Below are 24,206 nucleotides of genomic sequence, written 5' to 3' on the forward strand. Positions count from 1 at the left end.
CAGCCATCTGGGGTGTGCCCAGCCCCCCTACATGCAGCTTCTCAGCTTGGGGTTATAGCTCACTGAAACTGTGGTGCTCCAAGTACAGTTATTTTAATTTCATATGAAATGTTGAAAGGGGATAAAGTACAGTGCAGCATTTGGACTCTTGATCCAGCTTGAGGAAAGGTTAGGCAGTGAGGCTGAGTTTATTCCTGGGTTTATTTCTAGTAAGCATGGGGCTTACTACCTGCCATGCTTGACTTTAAGCCCTTGACAGCTCTTAACACATTCAATCTGAAAACAGGAGACAGATACTCTTTTTATCTATCACACCTGTTTTCAGAGATTCCCAATTTGCATATCAGCCGTATGAGGCTGAGTGAGACTAAATGACCCACCAAAGTTTCATAACATTTAGGGGACAAAGTCAGACCATGAACCCAGGAAGTCACACTACATCACACTAACTCGTTACATACATGTGAGGCTAATATAACATGATGCTGGATTGGTTGGGGGCATATGGGCATCCTGAATTTGGGGGCTATCACATAAGTGTTTTGTGTCCCTAAAATGCTAAGCAAGCAGGAAAGACTCCACAGGACAAATAGATTGATGGCACTCTTCCCCAAATATGTTTATATACACATGCACACAGTGCTGGCTCCCCTGGACTTTAGCCACAGTGATATCAAGGAAATTGTTATTCAAAAGTTCATGGGTGTTAACAGAGATAGAAAGATATTGTCTAGAGATTTTATCATTATTGGTCATAAACTGATACTATTTTAGATGTACTTATCAGAAAATTCAAATCTTGCTGGAATATGCAGACTAGACAAACTTTGAAGCTAAGCAAGCACAACTTTAGGACAGGAATTATCATACAGTAACTGAGAGAGGGACCCAGGACCTGACAGGCTCTGTATGGATCTCTGTTCCTCCCCTCCCCTCCATCCCCATCCCTCCTCTCTCCTCTCTTTACGGCTGTTTTGTCTGATGAATAGGTATAGAAAGTAATTTTCAAACTGTCTGTAGAACATCTTCAGAAGATCAGTCTGCCAGAGTAGACAGATAAGAAGGTGATAAAGTGTCATTGTTGTTTTAGGAACAACGGAATTAGTAGAAATGCTCAAGAGGCTCCTTGCAGCAGTTTCAATGTTAGGCCAGCATGAGAACCAGCCAGATCTAAATGTAGATGCACAGTCCCAACCGTCTGCATTTGAAAGCTAAAAGCAAGGCTGAGCTTCCTTTCTTCAGGAACTTCTCTTTCTTGTTGAGTCATATTTGCTCCTCAAATCACATTTCGTGGGAGTTTTCGACCAGTTCCAGAAAAGCTTTCTGGTCCTGCTCTAAGAGGCAGAGTCAGCACTAGATGTCTCATCAGAGACCTTGGGGCACTTTATGGATCTAACGCTTGCTGACTATGAGCAGCTCAAACTCAGAATGTACCTCTCCGTGCTCCTTCACCAGCAACCTTGGGACTGCTACCCTGGATCCAGGAGCCAATAACAAGGTCAAGGACATGAGAAGGCTTTTAAAATGCTTCCTGCAGTGTAGGTAGATGAGGGAGAGAGGCCAACTCCCCAGAGCTTGAATGTTTGCCTTTGGGAAGAATTGGTCTGGGGTGGGAGCTCTTGGAAGCCTCAAATTTTAAGAACAATCGCCCCATGGGACCCAGCACAATAGTGTAGTGGTTAAGGTCCTCGCCTTGAGCTCACCAGGATCCCATATGGGCGCCGGTTCTAATCCCGGCAGCTCCACTTCCCATCCAGCTCCTTGCTTGTGAATTGGGAAGGCAGTCCCAGAAGGATGGCCCAAAGCCTTGGGACCCTGCACCTGTGTGGGAGACCTGGCTCCTGGCTTTGGATTGGTGCAGCACTGGCCATTGCGGTCACTTGGGGAGTGAATTATTGCGTGGAAGATGCTCCTCTCTGTCTCTCCTCATCTTGGTATATCTGACTTTCCAATAATAATAATAATAATAATAAAATAAATCTTAAAAAAAAGAAGGGGCTTTTTCTAGGATCCAAATTTAACTTTCCATTCATTAGATGAACATATTATGCTCTAACCAAACTAGCATTCTTTGCTGAGTGCTCACATACTTTTCTTTCTTGCCCCAGCCCTTCCCTTGCTTCCTTGTGAGGTAGGGATGACATTTCCCTGTTCTGTAATTCGCCAGCCCTCTAAGCTGGAGAGGAGATGCACCACAAGGCATAATCCCAGGTTCTTAGAGAGGATGCCTCAGTCTTACCTTCTGACTCCAGCACCTCATGACGTACTGGACAGAAACCACACTGAATGGGATCTACATGAGTTGAATGGTGCTCACGTTGAGGTCATTAACTTCTATCTTGACTATCTTTATTTATCATACTTAGTTTTGTCTGAAACATGAATCTCAGCAGTGCTGGGTTCTGTGACAGGTGTGTAACTCTCATTCTGTACACAGTCACTAGTAAGAGCAGCACTGTAAATCAGGGTTTATTATAATAACCGTACAAGAAGCCTTCAAAGTTGTGATTTTATAAATATGGCTCTCAGATTCCCCTTATTGCAAACCACACAGCAGGAGAAGCTGGGACCTGGTGAAGCGGCATGGGGAGACAACAGAAAGCAGGCAAACCACTTGCACAGGACCCTCAGAGCATGCCCCACAGCAGGGACCCTGGGATGGTTGGGAGGCTGGGTTGGTTTCTCCCCTTATCTCTCTGCTCCCCTGATACAGGAAGGAAAAGAGAGAATGCTAAAACAATGGTCTCACCCACCTTCCTCTAACCCTTGACACCTTGCATCCTAATCAAATATGTAAAAATTATTAAAACTAAAGAGAGCTCCCCTGCTAAGCCACTAAAAAAAAAAAAAGGTAGAAAGTGGGCTCAGTGGGCAGGCATTTTTGGTTGGTTGTTCTCTGCCTTATCCTGGGATTGAGGACTGGGAATGAGGTGGTAGGGGTCCCAGTTCAAACTCAAAGAACAACCATTAGATGCAACCCTTAAATCTGTTGCATTTTTACCTGATGTAATGAGACACATAACAGGCCCTTATGAATAGTCACCGAATGGCTCAAGAGCCAGTTCAACTCAGTTCTCATAATCCCACAGATAATCCCCCTCCGGGATTCTGTTTCCTCACTTCTGACATGAGGATTATTGTGTCGCTTTGGCAAGATTATTGAGAGGATTAAATGAAAAATAATGTGAAGCACAGCAATCAACATGACAGCAGGCCCTTAATAAATGTTAGTGCCTTTTCTTCCCATGCTCTGTTATCTTCCCTAAAAATACTTTGTGTGTGTGTGTGTGTGCATGCAACAGTGAGGAAGCTAGAGAAGACAGGTGGCTTTGCTCCTGCTGTTAGGATTTCTTAACCTCACCACAATGAGACAGAAAATTCTTGGCTGCAGGTGGGGCTATCTTATGTGTTACAGAATGTATAGGAACATTTCTGCCTGCTACTTACTGGGAGTCAGTTTTGTGTCCCAGTTGTGACAACCAAACTTTTCTCCAGACAGGTCCTAGTGCTCTCTGGGAGGCAAACTTGTGGCAATTCTGTGGAATCACTGCTGCAGTTCTAATCCCCCACTGAGCACGTAATAAATATTACACTTATATGCAAGTGGCTAGGGGACGTTGGTATAGGTTAAAAGTATTAATAATCCTCAATTTTGAATACCCATCACTGACAGATGACAAGGAAAGATGGCATAATTGCATGGAGAAGATTCATTTGAGTCTCTTCAACTTTCATGGGTACTCATAAGGTGGGTACTTTCACCCCTGGTGATCAAACTACATTGCCCATTAATGGCTTACGAAACAATAGTAGCATCCATACTTACAGGTGAATTAAAGACTTCAGTCCCCGGAAGGTGTGTCTTGAGATGGACTTGATGTTGTTGTTTTCTATGAATCTGCAATAGGTTATGATATTTTTTGTCAGATAGCTGCCGGAACTTAAGCACTCTTTCCCCGAATCAACATGTGACAAAGTCTTTCTACTTACAAATACTCTAGATGGGGAAGACCAATAAAAGCGTCATCACTGATCACATCAAAGGAGTTCGATGTGAACAACCTGCCCAGAAAAATATACAAGGAAAATGGTTAAACTGACAAGCAAAACAGCTGCTTCTTTTACTGCTCAGAGGAACATGCAGGGGTTGTAGAAGCAAACTCTGGCTACCAGACTTCCACAGTACCACTCGCTCAGAAAATCTTTACAGCTTTTTCATTCCTAATTATCTCCTCACAGACATCCACCTATGGAGTGCTTTGAGGCCTCTCTCCTCACCATGATGCCTGTCACATGTCCTGCGTAACTTTTTGAGAGACAATCAGTGCAGGTATAAAAATCAACATTTTTCCCCATTTTCATAACAGAGACATTAGTAGTTCATACTTTTTTTGCTTCCACTAGAAACATTCTGACTGGTACTTTTGGGTTTTCAGCCTGGAAAACCTAGAAAAGTTTAGCTTCTTTCCTGGTTGTGCTGTGATACAGCAGAAAAGTCATCGACACTGGCTCAGGGAATATCAACCAAGCTTCTTTGAAAATGGAACAGGATGAAGATTGTCTCGGATCCATTTCATTAAAAAATAGTTTGGAAAAGCACTTTGACAAATTGATTTGAAAGTTTAGAATCCGTAGAGATTTGGTTTTGTAATTACTGATGAAACAGAACATCAGCTGGCTACCCCCACACCCTGTTGAAGTCCTTGAAGAGTTTCCCAGTTGTCCGCTAAGAGGCCTAAAAGAGACCAAATAATGTAAAAACATATAATACCATTTTAATAACATAATGTGTCGTGATAATAACTCTTCTTAAATAATCTTCCTATTAAACCTGTGGCTTTTGCTTTTGTAGTTGTAGGGATTAAAAATAACTGCTTCTAACTTGCTTAGTGACTTTTAATCCAGGAGCTCTCACTTTCATTATTATGAGTAATTTATCTGGCATCTTGGATTGCTTCAAAAGAATCAGAGGAGGGGTGCAGCAAAGGGATAAGAATGAATTGGGTAGGAGTGGATAGTTTTTATTTTAAAGAAAAATGCATGAGAGTGAATTATACTACTTTCTCTACTACTTTTCCATAACAGTGGAAAAAAAAAAAACACAAAATGAGATGATCTGTTGTATTTCTTCTTCAACCCTCAAGCCTGTTGAATTTTTTTGTACTCTTTCCCTTCTCCAAAATCGTGGCTTTATACATGGAGGCTTAGTGATAAGTATTAGAGTTCCATGGTCATTCTAACACATTTTAAAGCTTGTGATTTCCATCATCTTTGGAAATTGACTCTTGATTTCATCGTTCTGGAAAGCAGCAGCCTTACTCTAAGATAAACCATATCCAAAGGTCTTCTTAGACTTTTCTTGCATCTGTATAGGCAGCATTGGGAACAGAGAGACTGGAATAAGGCAAAAACAAGTACAGAGAAACGATCCTCATGATCACTGCTGTGCAAACTGCCCCATAGTTAGACCGATGGCTCCGTAATCACATAAGCCATTTTGCCAGAAGAAATAGCTTCCATTCCTAGTTCTTTTGATGTTAAGTGAGATGCCAAAGCGCAAAATAGATGGGCCTGCATGTCATGGAAATAGACAAGAGTATTTGCACTAGAACTTTTGTCTGCTTGTTCGTTACATAGCCCTAGCACTTGTGACAACAACAATCTCTCAGTAGAAACTGAGTAAGTATTTGTTGAACAAAGAGGAATTCACTTGACTTAAGTTCTGATCACTACCAGATTAGTAGATTGAATGTTTCTTACAACAAGGATGTAACTTTTTTTGATTTTGTGTCTCCAACTCTGAGTACACACTTCCTGGTTGAAAAATGTTGAACTACATTTTTAAGAACTAAAATATTTGGCTAGGAACATAGATAGCTATGTGCAAAAATAAAGATGACTATTTAAGGGGAAAAAGCCAGAACACGATAAAATAGAACCTATATGATTGCATGTTTATGAAGTATAAAAAGTAGGAACACTAATCTATGCTGGCAGAAATCAACAAAGTGGTTGTACTTGGGGGCCAGCAGTAACTAGAAGGGAACTCAAAAAAGCATGCCTTTAGGGTGAGAATAATGTTTGGTTTCTTTCTCTGGTAATAAGATTTTTGAATTATCATTTATTTTATAAGATAAAGATAGGGAGTTCTGCTGGTTCACTCCTCAAATTTCTGCAATAGTGGGAGGCAGAAGACAGGAAGTTCTCAATCCACGTCTACCATGTGGGTGGCAGTGACCTAATTACTTGAGCCGTCAACCACTGCCCACCAGGGTCTGCATTAGCAAGAAGCTGGATTCCAGAGCTGGGATTTGAACCCAGGCACCCTGGTTCTGATATTGGATGTGAACACCTTAACCACTAAGCAAAACTGCTACTCCTGTGTTTGACTTCTTGACCTGGGTAAGTCTAACAATGCTATTCACTTTGTAAGAAGTTGGGATAAATACTTAAGATATGAATGCCTTTATGTATTTTATACCTCAAAAAATGTTTACAAAAGCTAAAAAATATCTCTGGAACACCATAATCCTTTCATTCTAAATTCATAGTTTCTATAGATGAAGATATGCAAAATTACACTAACATTCCAAATATAGTTGAGTGGGTTATCCATGATATTACCCCATTTGTACTTTTTTTAGCTTACATTTCAAATCTATGCAGATTTTTCATAATATACATTTTCTATGACCTTTCTGAAGACTCCTTGTATACATGGATTTAATATATTTATGCCTAAATAAATTTATGTTTTAAATCAATTTCCACAGACTTTTTGACATTCTGGTATTGGATTTCCATCCTAAAGGATGTTGGTTAAATTCTATACATGGAAATGTGGCCTGGGCTGTTATAAAGCTCCTTAGGGGTACAGTGGGTTAAACAGCCACTTGAGACAGTTGAATCCCACAACACAGTGCTGGTTCTAGTCCCAGCTCAGTAGCAAATGAGGCTCAAGTGCTTGAGTGTCTGCTATCCATGTAGGAGACCTGGTTAAAGGTCTGATCTCATGGCCCAAGCTTGACTGCTACAAGCATTTGGGAGAACGGACCAGGGGATAGAATATATTTATTCTCTCTCTCTCTCTCTCTCTCTCTCTCTCTGCCTCTCTCTCTCTCTCTTTCAGGTCTGTTACTTCTGTGACCAAGGAGGTGTTTATTTCCTTGCAGGAGAGATATTTAGAAAGAGTGCAGATTGGCAGGTAATTCCAGGGAAGCACTAGCTCATTCTTTAGATGAGATTATTACTTTCATAAGAGCCCACATACCACATTCTTTTGCCCAGAGTATCTTACTGGTGTTTGGAACAATGCTATGGATATAGTGGAGCAGGTGTTATGCTTGACAGAAGGGAGAACTGAAGCCAGAGACTTCTTCCAAGGTCCCAAGGACCAGAACCCTTGCACACATGCAGTGATTTCTGAACATAGGACTCAGGTCATATTACGGCATAATGATTAAATAATAAATTCTTTAAAAAATTAATCAATGCAAGCAGCCTCCAAATGACACCAAGATCATTATCAATCTGTACATTTTACATGTAAAAAGTTTCCAATTTTGAATACATCTTGGCGTATTATGTTTACAAGTAATCAATCTGGAAGACACAGAAAAGCTAAAGAATAAAATCAAGATCACCGTAGTCATACTGCTCAATTCTCTGATGTTCATAATATGTATTATATTTATGCATATACTTATATATATAATATATTCATATAAAAATCAAGAAAATAATTTTATGTCATTTGGGGTCCTTTCAGTTACTTATTTTATCATGAAAACTTCATGACAATTTTTCAATAATATAGCTCTAACAAACTCAACAGAAATTTGAAAGAATTTTGAGATTTTCTGTTGATGATTTTTTAAAAAAATTAGTTCATAATTTTATTGTTAATATAACCAGAGGACATGACCTGTGAGACATGTGCCAGTCCCAAGCTCCAGTTCCTCCTTCCAGCTGCCTGTAGGGTGAGTCATACCTCTTCATCAGCAACAACACCTTAGCACCAAGACCATTAAGATGGTAGAGGATACCTGACTGGACTGAAACCAAGGACTGGCAGAACTGAATTCAAAAGGAACAGAAAAAATGGGTGACAGAGTTAGTATGGAGCTCCAAATTGGGAGGGAGATTAGGGTCAGCCTCAGAGAGAGGAGTGAAGGGGCAGGTGATTGAAGGAAGCAGATCTGGTTACAAGGGGCCAAGGCCTACTCTGGGTGCAATTGAGGCAGTTCCATCAGAGATGTCTAGGCTGGAAAATGCTCTGGTGGTAGGCTGCTGCTGCAATCTTTTGCATTGGCTTCAAATTGCTGTCAGGGGCCAGGGGAGAAGCACAGTGAAGGGAGAACCGTGAAGCCTGAGTCTTGATTTGGCCATAAATCTTCTGTGTGGTTTTGAGTATGCACTTCACTTTTCCCAGTGTTGTTGAGTGAGGGGCTGCAATAGAGATCTCTTCTGAGGACTTTTTAAGGTCTAAAGATACAAAAGTTTATGCTAAGCAGCATCGCAGTCTTCATTCATGCAAGAGTAGGTTTGAGGGGTTGGGGATGGAGCAGGGAAGCTGTTGTGCAGATGGCTAATGGTGGCCAGAAGGTGACCCCTACTGAGAAAATCTCCCAATGCCTCAAGCCAGACTGCGTATCTGGCCTTAGGCCAAGTCCCCTGGATCCAATGACACTTCTAATTCCCTCAAGTCACTTGCAACAACTTGACTGCCATTAGAATTGTCACTTTGCCCATGAGTGGCCTCTATTCCATCTTCTAGCCCAGAGCATGTTGCCGTGACTGTAGAGGTAGCATGTAGGGAGCTTTGCCATCTAATAACCTTTCCTGTGAGTACCACATTGGAGAATGAGCAGCCAGTACCAGGCTGTCATTGGAGACTACACCGAGTGGATAGAGACCAGAGAATTGGGTTTCCAGGCTGGTAGCTGCTGCTTGTTATTGCACTCAGTGCATTAAGTACCTGAATCTGTTTCATCAGCTGTTGAAACTCAGAATAACAAAAAGACTTCTTGGATGATTCTAAGAATTATGTGACATAATGTATAGGAGCCATGTCTCCAGTGCTTCAACCAAGAAATATCTAAGCAAAGAGCACAGACAGAGAATGTCAGAGCTTGAAGGACTCTGACCCAGCAAAGGAGCTCAGTTTTACTGTTTAGGGAAACTTAGACCCAGAAAGGGTGTCACCAATCCATGATGACTTGGATGGCCATTGCTCAGGATAACAGGCAGCCATATATAGTGCGCATACTTCCAAATATATAAGGCTTTGTGTGTAAATGGATAAGCATGTGGGAGGCACCTCAAAAAAGTCATAGAACGTGAAATTTAAAGATAAGTTTAGTTTGGTGAAAAACTTCTGAACTTCATGCTTAGTACTTCTCATAGTTCCATGAACTCTTTGAGAATGCGAGACACACAGGCTACATCTGTTGCAAGATAAGGTGGCACAGCTCAAAGGGCTTGCCAGCTTGCATAGAGCTGACTTTGCTTAAGTGATTCAGTTCTTCTAGTTGTTCCTAATATTCAATATCCAAAAGAACAGAGCTGGTTAAGTGATAATTAATAATAGGCTGATGATTCATGGTAGTTAAATGCACACATTCTAAGTGCATGTACCATGTGAATAATTCACATTTGAATATTTTAAAATATGCTCCTAAGACAGGAAGACATTAAAGTGGGAAGTATCACACAAGTACACTTGACAGTTATTTTTGACTCTCATCCTTGAAAAACATTTTCAGTGTAATTCAGCAGATCCTTAAGTAGACTACCACCTCTGCAATCGGCGTTGATTGAGAAGAGCCTCAGTTTGGCTCCACATAAATTCAAGGGTGGGAGGATACTCCCGAGAGGTATGTAGTCAAACTCCCCTCTTTACCATTGAGGAAACTGAGGCTGGCAGAGGGTAAGTGACTTGATCAAGGTCATGTCTTTTGTCGGTGGCGGAGCTAGGATCAGATGTATATTTAACATTTGCTGGGAAGCCCTCGGCACGCGTACTGGTGAAGATCTGAGCTGAGACCCCAGTCCATCATTTTGAGATGCATTACTCTTGCTCCAGGACAAAGTTTTCCATTTTAAAAATTGGCACAAATAGTGAACACTCCACCCTCTTGTTGGTTCTATAAAATCATCACTTATCTCCTGGTCCTGCAAACCAAAGAGAAGGGATTTAAATGCTGTCTGATTTCCTATTCCTGCCAGATTTCATCCATAGCAGCCAGCTCAGTATCTCACTTTCATTTTCATATGAGCACAATAACATAAGTCTTGTATTCTTCATGTAAAGCATACAGACAGAGAAGTTATTTTGAGCTGGAGTTCCAAGCATAGACCTGGTTTTCAGTGGGACTCACTTATGGCCTTAAGCAAAACCAGCCTCCTCTTTGTAGTTCTATCGACTCTGCCCAGGATCTGCTGCAAACCTAGAACAGCCTTGCCCAGGATATCACAGAGTGTATTCTCTAGAACACAAGAACTTCAGGGAAGCTCACACACACACCCAAAAAAGAAACCACAATGTGGAGATAAATTTAGAAAAACTGGGTCAGTCTTTTCCACATGAATCTCTTCTAAGTTAAGTAAATGGAGATCCTTTACAAGCAATTCCACATGTAGTTTCCAAAGCTTATTGATTACGGAATACTTTAATCATTGCCCATGGAGCATACTCAGGGAAATGCTGATTTAGCCATGTAAAAAACAGCTGTGAAGAAACTTGCTCCCAATAAAAGCAGAGTGTATGCACTCTGAGGATTCTCTCTCAGGCTGACTGGGCTGCAAGTGGTCATCTTACTTCCTCCAAAAAGAAGGAGCCAATACTGGGACATCCCTAAAAAGAGGTATGTGCCAAGCTGCCAGACCACATGGACAGTCTGGTGGAGAGCCTGACCCCCAACATTACACTAACGAATACACGAATACACGCTGGCAAAATCTTCCCAAGTTGTTCCTTACATGGAGACAGTTGGCTTAATGTATCCATTAGTGTGGTGTTCTCTCCACCTGCTCTGCTCTGCATCTAGCCTCTCTAGAGCAAAGTGAGATATAAATAACAAAAAGATACAATGAATGGCACATGCACACATACTCAGGGTGGGTTCTATAGAACCAGGCTTCTATGGGATGATGAAAAAGAAAAGGTGAAACAACTTGAAGTAATTCTGAAAATGTTTCTGTGTCAAGGTGCATTGTGACTAGTCAACCAAGGACAAAGCATACCTGCATTTTCCTGAATTTGAGCACAGAACTCTTTTTCTTTCAAGACAACTGCTGCACGGGACACAATTTGTCAAAATTTCAGAGTAAGGTGTAACTTTAAAATAAATAAGATAGTTTTCTTCTCTTTCTGTTCTCCGGCTTTGTCTGTATTTCTCCTTATTTAAGCAAGGAGACCAGCACTTACACATACAAATGAGAGTTGAAACCTAGGGGAATTTAATGTTCTTGCCAGCAATGCTGCCACTCTTTCAAAGCACTTTTGAAATTCACTTTCAGTTATTGTCTCCAGGAACCAGGACACATTCCTCCTGACTATCCTCTTTAATGGCAAAGGTTGACCCTTTGAGAGGTTTGATTTTGGATTTGATTTTGGGAACAAAATGATGCAAAGTCAAGCCCAGTGATTCACATTCAGAGAGGAATAAGCAGAAGTGGTTAAAAGTGAGGATGAGGGTTTAGCTCCATCTCTGCTACTTAACAGGGTTGTGCCATTAAGGAGGGTGCCTAACTTCTAGAACTGTTTTTCATGTATAACATGGAAAGAACCATGACTTTCTCAAAAGATTATTGTGATGATGAACTAAAAAAAATGGGAGCTACAAAATCCTTAGCCACAGACAGTACGGAACTGATGGATGACTTGAACAAAACCTGGCCTGGTTTTATTGCAAGGTTGTAAACTGGTAGTAAGAATCATTCTTGAAGGAAGGCCCCAAAATCTTCAGCCATAGAAGCACAGTTGGGAAGAATCCTTGGCTTTCCACAAGGCATTTTTGGTAGGTCCAGAGTTATTTGCACTTACGCATTTTATCCTGTTTATATTTTTTTAAAGATTCACTTCCCTTTTTTTTATTATTACATTTTATACAAACACCTGCCATTTTATACAAACACCAAGTGAGTCCAACATTTAATTTACAATCCTTGCTCTAAGGGAAGCATACTGAAACGTTAGCTACTATGTGAAGGGCCTGGTAAGGTCTCTTTAGACCTCTTTGGGAGATTGAAAATTATTTCATTATTTTAATAATTTTAATAATTGTTAATAATAAATAGCCAATTGCATGTAATGAGGCTTTTCAATTGATTTCATTTTTAAAATTTCATTTCAATTTATTTCAATTAGCAATTTAACTTACTTGCTTGTTAGAATTGATAAAATAACTTGTCCATTTCTTTAACAAGGCCATTTTCTGTATTATATCAGATTACATTAACTCTATTTGTAGAATAGAACACAATAGAGTTCTGGGATGAGATCTTCGATGTAATTGAATATGAAGATTTCGGAATGTCAACTAGTATTGGTCTACTTAAAGTCTGCCATCTTCTCAAAATTAGGAAGATGCTGGCTCCTTGGCCATGTGTCACCTTGTCATCAACAAAAGTCAACTGAGCTGAGGACGTCGCCACATTTCTTTTCCGGGTTACCCTAGTCACCACCACTCCCTATTGATGTGTCTAAGTTACTCAATTATTTCCTTCATTTATGTCCTCACCCTAATCCCTATTAGCATTTGAGTTTGAAAACTATAATTTAGTCTATCTCTAGTATTTTATGCATACAATATCTGAGGTCTAATGATATTTCATGAACTACCCAAGGTTACATGGCCCCTGGGTAGTCAAACTAGATTTTTAACTTCTGTGTCCTGAACTCCAGTTCAGTTCTATTTTCATTCTACCATAGACCCACTCATCTGAATACTAACCAGTACTAATGATTTTAAACAAAATCTGACATGTTTACAAAATGTGGTACCAGTTGTTTTATTCATTAGGAGTGTCTGAGAAGATTACTTTTTTTTTTGAAAGGTAAATAGTTCATGCTTCCCAGAAGAAGTCTTTGAAGGAAAGTTTTCTCAGCAGGTTCAGATGCAGACCTGTTGCAGAACCACAAAATTTTAAGACCAGGGTTGTAAGTAAACCAAGACTATACAATCAGATGCTAATCTGATGTTGTAGTAGTTGAAATTCAAGTGAATTTTTCAGCTTCTATAATAAAAGCTAATGTTTATCCAGTGACAGGACCTGTGCCAAGAATTTTTCATACATTGTTTCCTTTAATCCATCCTGTAATCCCATGTAATGGTTACTACGGGTTTTTCTCCTTTCTGCACATAGAGATAGGAAAGCTTGATTGAACTTGCCCTAAAACATTAGGAAGCAACAGAGTAGAGATTTGAACCCACATTGGTCTCACCACAAACCTTGTGTTTTTTGCTCTTTGCTACAATGCTAGCCCCCCTGGGGTCAGCTCTACTATAGCCTGGCTGATGTGGGAAAGCTCCACAAATCACCGTGAGGCTCATGTTAGCCATGGGATCAACACTGGCAGGCATCACCATCATCCCTGACCAACTCGGTCCTATTTTGAACATGAAGAGAAAGCTTCTCAAAATACATTCAAAGACAGACACAGCATAATTTACCTTCTTATAAGCCATCACCAGTGCAGAGATGTCACATTGGGGTGGAGAGGTACAACAGGTCGCTTGTGTTCATGTGCCTCATAAAGCCCAGCACTGTGTCTACCACCAGCAGAACCCCAACATGTGTTTGCTGAAATGATGTGTTTTATTACTGCTTGCAACTAGATAACACAGAGACATCTGTTTTAGCTAAGCAGATACAAATATGTCAAGATGGATATTATCTTTCTGTTTATGAACATTTTCTGCCTGGCTAATGCTTCACTAACATTTTTCTTTAGATGTCCTATCAAACTGGGCAAAACAGAATTTTATACTTCATAGAAGAGAGACTGGGCAGTGTCTGCCTTCAATCTAAGAACCTAGGAGGCCAACCAGAAAGCCAGGATGTCAGGGGAGTTTAGAGCAGTCAGGGTCAGGAGGGGCTTAGAGGTTTTCTCACTATCATGCTAGAAATCTCTGTTGGAGAAGCTTGAAGCTGTAACTTCAACAGCAAATCTCTCTTCACATTTCTTTGGCTCAGGTCACTTCCCAGACGTCTATACCACTGTTGTATTTGAAATTACATAGAGTGCCAAACCCAAGAGTGTGAACATGACCATGACAGCTAGGAACAAAAGAGTTTGAAATCAGTGGAAGCATGGAGGGAAGTGCCAAAATGCTTGTCTATGGGGAAGACCATCTGGGCTTAATTCGCAGGTTCTGCCCCAGAACCATGGCTTCTTTCTGATTCCCCATGATGGACAATGTTGTCCACCACAAACAGTGCAAACAACCATTATAAAAAGCACACAATCCTGGAGAGACCAGTAAAGTCTACAGAATCTGGGAGGGCACATTGGATGGAGGGGGTGTGTGTGTAGAGAGAGAGAGGAGAGAGAGACAGAGAGGGACAGAGAGAGAATGAGATATGGACACAAAAGAGAGAAAAGTTGATGTCATCCTTGATATTCTTATTTGCTTGTTACAGCTCTAAGCAAGCAGGAAAGAACCAAATGCTATTATTAATATCCATCCAGGTGTTGAAACTTCCCGTTTGTGAGATACCATTAAAAGGTTCCAAGCCCAGGTGTGCCACAGGGAGTGCAGTGTTTCAGGAATAGAGAGACAGGCAGAATGGGAACTGGAAATGGGGCGAGTGGGGCTGCAGCATCTGCAGTAGCAGCATACTGAAGCCTCAGGAAGAAGGGAGCCTCAGGGACGAGCACAGAGCTGGGTGTAGAGGAGGGGCAGACAAGGATGCTGGCAGATTTGTCCAGTTGAAAGCAAACAGTAAGGGAGAGGGGGCAATGACCCTAAAAATGGAATAACTGAAAGGATGAAATATATACTTTCAGAGAAAACATTTGTTGCATAGATACAAGAATGAATTCACTAAAAAGTTAAAAAGCAGACCTATGCATCACTGGAAAAATTGTAAAGAGCAAGGGAAATGCACTTTTTAGAGTTTTTTACCCATTGTGGGGACATCAACTGAACACAAATCAGAACTTACTTATCTATGACCAGTTAATAAACCCTCTAAGTGCCCTCCTAGCTAATATACCTGGCTTGAATAGTCTGTGAAGATTGTTATTTTTTTTTTCTCGTAATGCAAGGAAGAATAGGAAAAAGTGAAAAGGACAGTGACATAGTGTAGACTCTGGATATTTTTTCCTGAAAAGTAGTATTTTTTAAATGACTAAATGTTAAAGCTTTAGTAAAGATGATATACTATTTCTCTCATTCATGCTATTCATTTTTAGTTTTCTTTCTTTAAAAGTTATTTGTTTACTTGAAAGGCAGATTTACAGAGAGAGAGAGGGAGATTTTTCATCTGTTGGGGTATTCCTCCAAAGGGCCACAACACCTGGGACTGGGCCAGGCCAAAGCCAGGAGCCTGGAACTCTATCCAGGTCTCCCACATGCATGGCAGGGACCCAGGTTCCTCAGCCATCCTCTGTTGCCTTTCCAGGCACATTAGCAGGAAGCTGGTTTGGAAGCAAAACAACTGGGGCTTGAACTGGTGCTCCTGTGGGATGCTGGTGTCACAGGTAGTAACGTGATTGGCTGCGCCATGCCAGCTCCCACAGTTTTTCATTTCTTATGGACTATGTATGGACTATGTATTTCTGTGTTGATGGTGGATTTTTTTTTAATATACTGCTTTCTCCTGGAAAATTCAATTCTGTGTTTCAAACAAGACCAACCCTCGTTGGAGTAAATATAAATTGATTTCTTGTCATATTGAGTTCTTACATGTAATTGTGGGTTTAGATTTTGCTTTTCCAGCATGATACCAAAAAAAAAAAAAAGCTCTGGAATTCACTCCCAGCAAAAGGAATTCTAGGAATCATAGTGGTTGAGTTCATTAAAATACGTTGTAAGTCAATAGTGATGAGGTCACAAATTCTCCTCTGAAATTTCAATCTCATTCATGCCATGAGCCTGTGTCGCAGGGGTCTCCATCTTTAGCAGAGAAGGAATTAGGGCTGTCATGTGTGAAAATGCCTCTCTCTAGATTGCATTCACTAAAAGTACCGCTCCCTACCACTAAAGCAAACTTGAACACATAACTGTTCTCCTTGGTCGTGTTTCACAAAACTGGTCCTTCAGAAAACACAAATAACTTGCTTAAGAAAGGTTTTCTTCTTGTTGTTTAAAACCCTTAATGAGATTTAAAACCCATTGTGTACCACTAATCCAGTGAGCTCTCACCAGATCATTTTATTTTCTCTCTTTGGTTTTTCTTATTTGCCAACACAGCCTGCCAACCATGGCCTGCTGGGACCTTTTCCCAAACACAGCAGGTAACTCCTAGGTCTTGGGCAGCATCTGTTTTCTTCAGTATCCCAGGCTGAGATTTCTCAAAGTATCGCTCATCCTGCCTCTATAGAAGGCCTGAAAAAGCAGGCAGGACCGCAGATGAATCATTAGAGTCAGGCAATCTGCTGTCAGTAACAGAGGAAGAAACTACTATCTTCATGTACCAATCAAGCACAACTGACTCTGGAAGGTCTCTTCTTGGGATAGGATGGGTCAGTTTAAAAATCCATGGTTACAAATGCTGCTGGAATTTTTTTTTTTTTGCAAACACCAAGTCATGGCTGGTGTCCTCCAGGCCTCAGGTGGTGGCCGAAGGCAGGCCCATTCATGTTGGAGTCCCAGTAGGAGTTTGGCAGCCCATGCAGTGTTCCCAGGCCACTGACGACCCCCTCCCACAGCAAAACTCTTTCTGAACTAATCCATGCCTCCACACACCTGCTCTGATGACAACACAGTTCACATTCAGAGCCTTCTCATCTACTTCCTCCTCAGTGAAAAGGAGCTTATTAGGTTAGAGCACGGAAAGAAGCAGAGAGCATTGGGCAGGAAGGACAGAGAGCAAAGGCCTCAGGAACAGTGTCCTAGAGTCTCCAAACTTGGAGCCCTGACCATTTTGCAGATGAGTCTGGCATATATGTGTATGCACAGAGGTTAGCCAATGTGAGTACTATAACTCAGGTCATACAGGGCAAGAATTCCTTGCCCTTTGGTTATTTCTGAAACTTGAGCTGCTTTTAGACGGGTTGGAATGTTCCATAGGAACTCAGAGCATGGGACATGGGCATAGCACATACTCAGTGTGGGCTATTTAAAAACCAATCCCTTGGCTTCCCTCAGGATTCTAAATGTGTGTAATCACATTATCCTGCGGCAGCCGGGAACTATTTCTATAACACTGATCTGCATCTGTGCTTGCTGTGGCTGGGCCCACCCAAAACACAAACAAAGTGGGGATGTGGTAACCCCTGTGGTTGATCCATCCAGACTTTCTGTGTCCCAGTCAATGTCCATCTAGTGTCTGAGTTGTTGTGTGACTGTGGCTTCTCAAATCTGAAGGACTGTTCTGTTTCACTGTCCTAGGGGAGTAGGGTGTCTCAGCACATCAAAGTAATGCCTTTTAAACGAGCCATTTATTATTTAACAAATGAAGAGCATAAGCACTTTTTGCCACATTCTCAGAATCAGCAGATCCTTACCCTGTGGAAAGATCCCAGCCTAAAACTTTGCCCTTTTCCGTGTGGATGAGTTTTCTTTTGGGGATTTGTTTGATGTGCTAACACATCTCCTAATCACCCCAGTGGCCAATCAGTCAAACAGATATCCTCCATAGGAACGATGCAGGACCTGGTCATCACTTGAAGGTGTTAGCTAGTGGAAGGACATGAGCCAACATGGTTATATAATGTCAAAACACCTGATCAAGTTTGTGAATTCAGGGAAACAGTCAAACCTATTCTGGGATTTCATGTAGGCAAAGCAACAGATTGAGTAATTGAGCTTTATAACTATTGGTAAACATTTAAAATCCTGCCACTTATAAAATGTTACAGCATTTGCCATACTGGACACCATGTTGCATCTACCTACACCGGATTTATCTCCAAGAAATTTGGAGAAAAGGCATGTTTGGTCAGTCCCACTTTACAGATAAGTAGACTGAGGCTCAGTCAGATTAGTAATTTGCACAAGACTATGTAGGTTTTCGTGTGTGGTCAGTGGGATAAGATTTAAACAACAACCTCTCCAGTTTCTGTCCCATGCTGTTCGACTATGCATCCGTAACCCCAAACAGTCAAAATGGTCAGAAGGCAAGAAACAAACAGAAAACCAAACAAGCATAATCAAGGGTCCTACATTACAGTTAGGTGGAGCCCAGTTGCCTGGCGGTCCCTGGCACCCTCCAAGCACAGCAGCCCTGCAGTCTGTCAGAGACCTGGACCCGTAGAGCTCTGTCAGCCCCACGTGATACCGCTCTGAGAACTGGAGCCCCAGCTGCCAAACCCTACACATCCGAGAACAAGAGCCCTGTTCCATTACACCTGTGACGAGATCTCATTTCTTCATCAAATATTATCTTTCAGAACATTTTCAGGCGAATGTGGAATATGTGACTCTTCTGTGGTCAGCTTTAAACAGAGAGCAAAGAGTAATGCCTGGTGCCTTTCTATGTTAATATTTTCTTTACATCCTGATCATAGAGACTAGTTATAAATTAGTTGAGATCAGAAAAGCATCCCTTGAGAATGAGTGTTTTAAAGAATTACCTAGAAAGAATCACATTGCTCCCCCACCTCATGGTAAATCATACAGAGTAACGACCTGCCTCCAGTCCCCGGAGACAACATCTTGAGTGCATCTGTTATGCCGAGCTCTGTATTGACTAGTTCTGAAACTCCAGGGTGAAATAACCAAAGTTCCCAAGTTAAAAATGAAAGTAAAAGAGTTGAGTGGCGTTGGGATCCTGGTTGCAATATTTCAACAACTTCACAAATAGCCCTTCACGCAGACAGCATAACAGGTTAGACAATTTACCATTGCAAGAATCAACCTGCACCGTTGGTGTGGAGTCGCAAAGAAACCCATCTCCCTCTCACTTCCCTGCCACCCTCCTTCCTTTTAGCAACAGAATCACATTTGACAGAAAGGAATATTGAGATCGCTTTCCTAGAGGGCTTATCCGAATACATGCCATATTAAAAATAGTCATGATATAAATGTTTCTCACAAGAGCTGCAGCGATGGTGTGAATAAAAAACTCCCTTCTGAGATTTCAGTAAAACCAGATCTCACAAAGGATCTGAAAGAAAACAAAAAAGAAACAAAACAGACAGACACACACAAAGAGACACACACACAGAGAGAACAAACCTTATGTTAATCCGGTTTAGCATAACAGTCACTATGTTGGCACTATTTTCTGAAGTAAGATACTGCTCCCTCCCCGAGGAAGGGGAGAGACGAATCTGCCACAGGTTTCCTGTGATAATGTTCAGGGGTTTGGGGGGAGGGGCAGTCTCTGAAGCGTGTTCAGCAGCAGGTAATAAATTAAAAAAAAAAAATTCTAAATGCAGCAGAATGTTAGCTCTGCCAAATGGCCAAGCGTGCAGGAGGAATCTCTCTCTCCCTCTCTCTCTCTCCATGCCCTTCCACCAAGCCATACAAAGCCCCAAATACACCAGCTGGAATCTTTCAATCGTAAATTAGATATCAAAATGCTTACGGGCCTTACAATGAGATAACATCAGGAGGAACGGTGCGTGGAATGGATCTGGCATTCTCACATAAGGCATTATCTTTGGTACAAGTGCACACGGCAGGGCATTTTGGCTTCGCTGGCTTCTTCCCCTCAGTCAGCAAAAGCGCAGATAAGAGACAGAGGAAATAAGCAATTCTTTTCAGGGGGATGCAGGCATTTCCCATCCTCTGGCTTCTTTCTGATTCCATGCAGCCGAAAAAAGCTCCCAAAACATGAACAGGGCTTCTGGAATTCGGAGGGTGATTGTCTTGCTCTACGACCAGGTCACATAGGAGTCCACCCTTTTGCGCTGCCTCTGGGTCTCTCTGCTTTTTTCAAAACGGGGACCTGGAGCTGATTCGTGAGCTGCTCCTCGCTCCAGCAATGCACTGCTCGGGGGGAAGAGACCTGTGAGGTGCTGTGGGATGGGAGGGATCCAACGGCTGAAGTGAGAGTGAGCCGGCTTGCATCACCACGAAAACACTGAGCCCAGACCAGCCTTCGAAGGCAAAGTGATGTAACAGAAGATAAACAGCTCGCTGCTTGCACCGGGAGGCCCTTTCATTGTTACCAAAAATAGGACGGCATTATGTCTTATTAGTGAGTGGGTGGGTGGGTGGGTGGGAGCAGTCTTCTTGCATTGGATGTCGGCAATCGCAGAAACCTCTGGGAATTTGCTTTCCGAGTAGCAAACAACCTAGGAAGGAAAACTAGCATCAGAGCCAGCCCCGACTGCAAAAAATGAAGTTCAACGAAACTCTCCGAAGCATTTGGCTGAAACCTCGGGATTGCTTGTTGAGTCCACCTGGCTGATGCCATTGTTGAAAAAATAAAATAGAAACACATGGAGAATGTGACTGTCGGGGGCTGCCTGTGAGTGAATACACTCCTGACACTTATCAGCTGACACGAATTATTGATTGTCATAATCCTCTCCCTCCCCTACATGTAATCCATCCCTTCCTTGCATGGGGAGGGAGGAAAGTAGAGATGCAGAGCCCCTCCGGGTGCTGGCCCCCTCCTCATGCTCTCCTCTTTGACAGCCACACCCAAGGCTGGAAGGAGTGCCCTGCCAGCAGGAGACAGCCAACCTCAGCTTCCAGGGACTCTGGAGAGGGCCTGCCTTAGCCTCCAGGGGCTGGGAGCACAGTGTGGAGAGGATGGACTGAGAGCTGGAGGTCTGGCTCTGAGGTCCTAGGTATGCTGTGAACTAGCGGAGCCTGCTCCCCTGTCTGTGAGAGGTGAGCTGGTGGTGGTCTGTGATTGTTCTGGATGTTAATAGAATGACAGAGACTGGGATGGAGGTGTGGGGACATGACCGAGATGGTGTTTGGAAGGAGGCTGCATCCTTGGAAAAGAAGATGCATTCAGAGAAGTAAAAACCAAGAGGCCCTGACCTTGCAGTGGGACTCTTCTAGTCCAGGAGGATAAAAAGACCTTTAGAGTAGCAGACACTAGACAGCTGGTCCTTGCTGAAGGTGGCCAGCCTTGAATGGGCGCAGCCAGGCAGGGATGAGAGCCCTTTATCCTCCTCCTCCTTTTTATTTATTTTTTTGGAAAGGTACTGTTACAGAGAGAGATCTACTAGTTCACTCCCCCAAATGGCTACAACGGCCAAGCTGGTCTGAAGCCAGGAACCAGGAGCTTCTTCTGGGTCTGCTATGTGCGTGCAGGAACACAAAGTTTTAAGCCATCCTCCACTGCTTTTCCAGGTTATTAACAGAGATCTAGATCAGAAGTGGAGCAATCAGGACTGAAACCGGTGCCCAAATGAGATGCTGCTGCTACAGGCAGAGGCTTAGCTGGCTGTCCCCCTGAGCCAGCCTCATTTCCTCCTGCTTCTTTGGATGAACATATTAGGGTTGTTTGGGCAAATGTGTGTGTAGAACACAAACTCAACCAGTTCTGGAGCTTGGTACATTGCCATCTACCCTGTGCTTCTGACACCAGGCCTCATACTTACCCTTCTGCCTGGGTCTGATTCTCTGTTCAGCTCTGTGAGGACAAATCAGTGGGAGTCATGTTCCTTCTTTATTTCATTATAGTCTGCATACCCAAGAAGACTGGAATTTCCAGGAAGGTGGAGACCCTGCAAGGATCCCAGCACCTGAATGGAGTCTAGCATGCAAGGGACCACCGAGGTGCACAGAGTGCTGTGCGGAGTAGCCATATGTTTGTCCAAGTGAATTGCAATTGTCACCTTGGTGATGTAACACAGAGCCGTGGCTTGGTCAAGAAAAGTCAGGGGACAATGTCCTGAAGCAGCAGGGACCGAGCTGAGTCCCCCTATAGGGAGGGATGACACGGAAAACTGGCGAGCATGTGCCAGGTAGGGGAAGAGCAGGTGCCAAGGTGCCAGGGGCTGGCCCTCAATGTGGGGAGCAAGGGATGCCTTTGCCAAGGTTCAGGCCAAGCAGTCTTCTCACTGTTTTGTGTTTCCAAATGACTTGTAAGTTGCTAACACCAGGCCAGTTTTCAAAGGGTTGTGAATGTATTTTGCAGGTTTGTTTTGTTTTTTTGTTTTTATAGAAAGTGGAGGGGGAGATCATTTCAGTCCAAGAGAGGTAATGATTTTAAAACAGGTTCCATGACTCCCTTGCTGGCAAGGACTCCAAGGAGCAGGGAGACTGTGCTGGTGATGATGGACTGTGACCCGTGGGCAAGCCTCACTTCAAACAGTGAAAATGTCACTGAAATGCTGGCTGCAAGGCAGACATTTGTAAATGGGATTCTGTTTCAAATGCACAGTGCAGACTTGCTCCATAAGAGAATTAGGGGGTAAGAATTTTACTGGGGATCCTCTTCACTCAAGTAGCCACCGCCTGAATTGTCTGAATTGTAAACAAAGCATCTTATGTTTTCAGAATAAAAACTCAGAAATTTTGGGGACCTCAGAGATCTTGGATCTAATCCTTGCACATTACAAATGGGGAAACTGAGGTACAGAGAGGTGGCACAATCAGTAACAGAGCTGTCACTCTGGTGGGAGATGCCGTGGCAGATACCTGATTATGGTGATCAGTATAGTCAAATAGAATAGTGCATACCCTCCACTGTACTTTCAGATATATCAAATGATGAAGATTACTTTCAAATTAAAAAAAAATTTAAAAGAGAAAAAGTAGGAGACAGAGTCCTCTAATTTTCTGGTTAACTCCCCTAAAAGCCTGCAATGGCTGAAGGAGGCCAGGCAAAAGCTAGGAGTCAAAAGCTACTTGAGGCATCTCCTTCTGCCTTCTTGGGCACACATTAGCAAGAAGTTAGGACTGGGAGTGGAATGGGTCTTGAACCCGGGCACGCCGATATGGGATGTCTGCCCCAGATTCAAATTGTTTGATCAGCCCTTAGCTGTGTGCTGTGTAGAAACAAGTCAAAGAAGGGTGAGCAATCTATGACTCTTATTTTTTTAGTAAACATACTTTAAAAAAGATTTATTGGGGTGTCATGGTGGCAGGTTCATCGTCTTCCAGGTCTCCCGCACAGGAGTCCCAAGTCTTTGGGCCGTCCTCTGCTGCTTTCCCAGGCCACAAGCAGCAAGCTGGAAGGTAGGCAGAGCACTGGGTGCTCCACCTCTGATGCAGCTTTCTGTTTAAGGCCTGGGAAAGCAGCGGGCAATGGCACGTATAGGAAAACCAGAAGAGGCTCCTGGCTCCTAGCTTCAGATCATCTCAGCTCTGACCATTGCAGCCATTTGGGGAGTGAACTAGTAGATGGAAAACCTCTCTGTCTTTCCTTTCTTTGTAAAAGTCTGTCTTTCAGATAAAAATGAACAAATCTTTTTTTTTTTTAGTTTTGTTTTATTTCCCTGAAAGGTAGAATAGAGAGAGAGAGAAATCTGCCATCTGCTGGTTCACTTCCCAAATGGCTACAACAGCCGCCTACACTAGGCAGAAACTGAGGACTCTAGCAGGGTTTCCCCTGTGAGTGCAGGGTCCCAAGCAGTCAGGCCACGTTCTGCTGTTTGCCCAGACACATTTGCAAGGGAATGGATCAGAAGTGGAGTGTCCGAATGGAAAGTTGGCATTGCAGATGGTAGCTTAACCTGCACGTAACGCTGGCCCCTCTCAGTCTTGACTTTGTAAAGCTGAGAGGGCAAATGGATAAGGGTAAGAAATCTGGCCGCAGTTGAACCACAATTGAGTTTGTCAGTGGAAAATTTTTCAGGGGGGAATTTCTCGGGGGGAGGGGGCAGAGGGCAGGATGGATGGACTGGATGTTCAGGTCAGATTACAATGGCCATTCTGGAAAGACAGTAACTTTTTATTGCTCTATGGCATTCAAAGCCCAGACTTGAATTCTTTATTCAGTCAAAACACCCACCAAGGTCAGGCCAAAGTTTAACCATGTCATGTGGGGTGCTGGCCTCTTTTTGGGGACCAGAAACTTGCTTGTGGCTCTGGGAATGGTTCTGAGGAGAGGGCTTAGGAGGCAAGGGCAGGTTGTTGTGTGGTGCTCTTGAGAGGCCTGAAAAGGAGGCAGAGGCTGGCAAG

At 42.7% G+C, this 24,206-nt stretch overlaps 1 protein-coding gene across 4 annotated transcripts in view; it reads right to left on the minus strand.

Moving 5' to 3' along the window:
• Nucleotides 1–20,192, minus strand: part of LGI1 (leucine rich glioma inactivated 1) — a 33,272-nt gene extending 13,080 nt beyond the window's left edge. The window contains exons 1-4 of one of the 4 annotated variants that reach the window (XM_040991886.1): nucleotides 19,711–20,192; nucleotides 19,207–19,278; nucleotides 3,991–4,062; nucleotides 3,827–3,898 (exon numbers count right to left, since the gene is read on the minus strand). In XM_040991886.1, the coding sequence (XP_040847820.1) occupies nucleotides 3,827–3,898; nucleotides 3,991–4,062; nucleotides 19,207–19,278; nucleotides 19,711–19,925 (431 nt within the window). In that variant the 5' untranslated portion in view covers nucleotides 19,926–20,192. The remainder of the gene's footprint in view (nucleotides 1–3,826; nucleotides 3,899–3,990; nucleotides 4,063–19,206; nucleotides 19,279–19,710) is intronic. The other 3 variants (XM_040991890.1, XM_040991887.1, XM_040991888.1) reach the window with 3 other exon arrangements.
• Nucleotides 20,193–24,206: the final 4,014 nt, after the last annotated feature.

The sequence above is a fragment of the Ochotona curzoniae genome, unplaced genomic scaffold (assembly GCF_017591425.1).
Source record: "Ochotona curzoniae isolate NIBS_2020 unplaced genomic scaffold, NIBS_Ocur_1.0 contig_66, whole genome shotgun sequence".
In the NCBI taxonomy this organism is placed as follows: Eukaryota; Metazoa; Chordata; class Mammalia; order Lagomorpha; family Ochotonidae; genus Ochotona; species Ochotona curzoniae.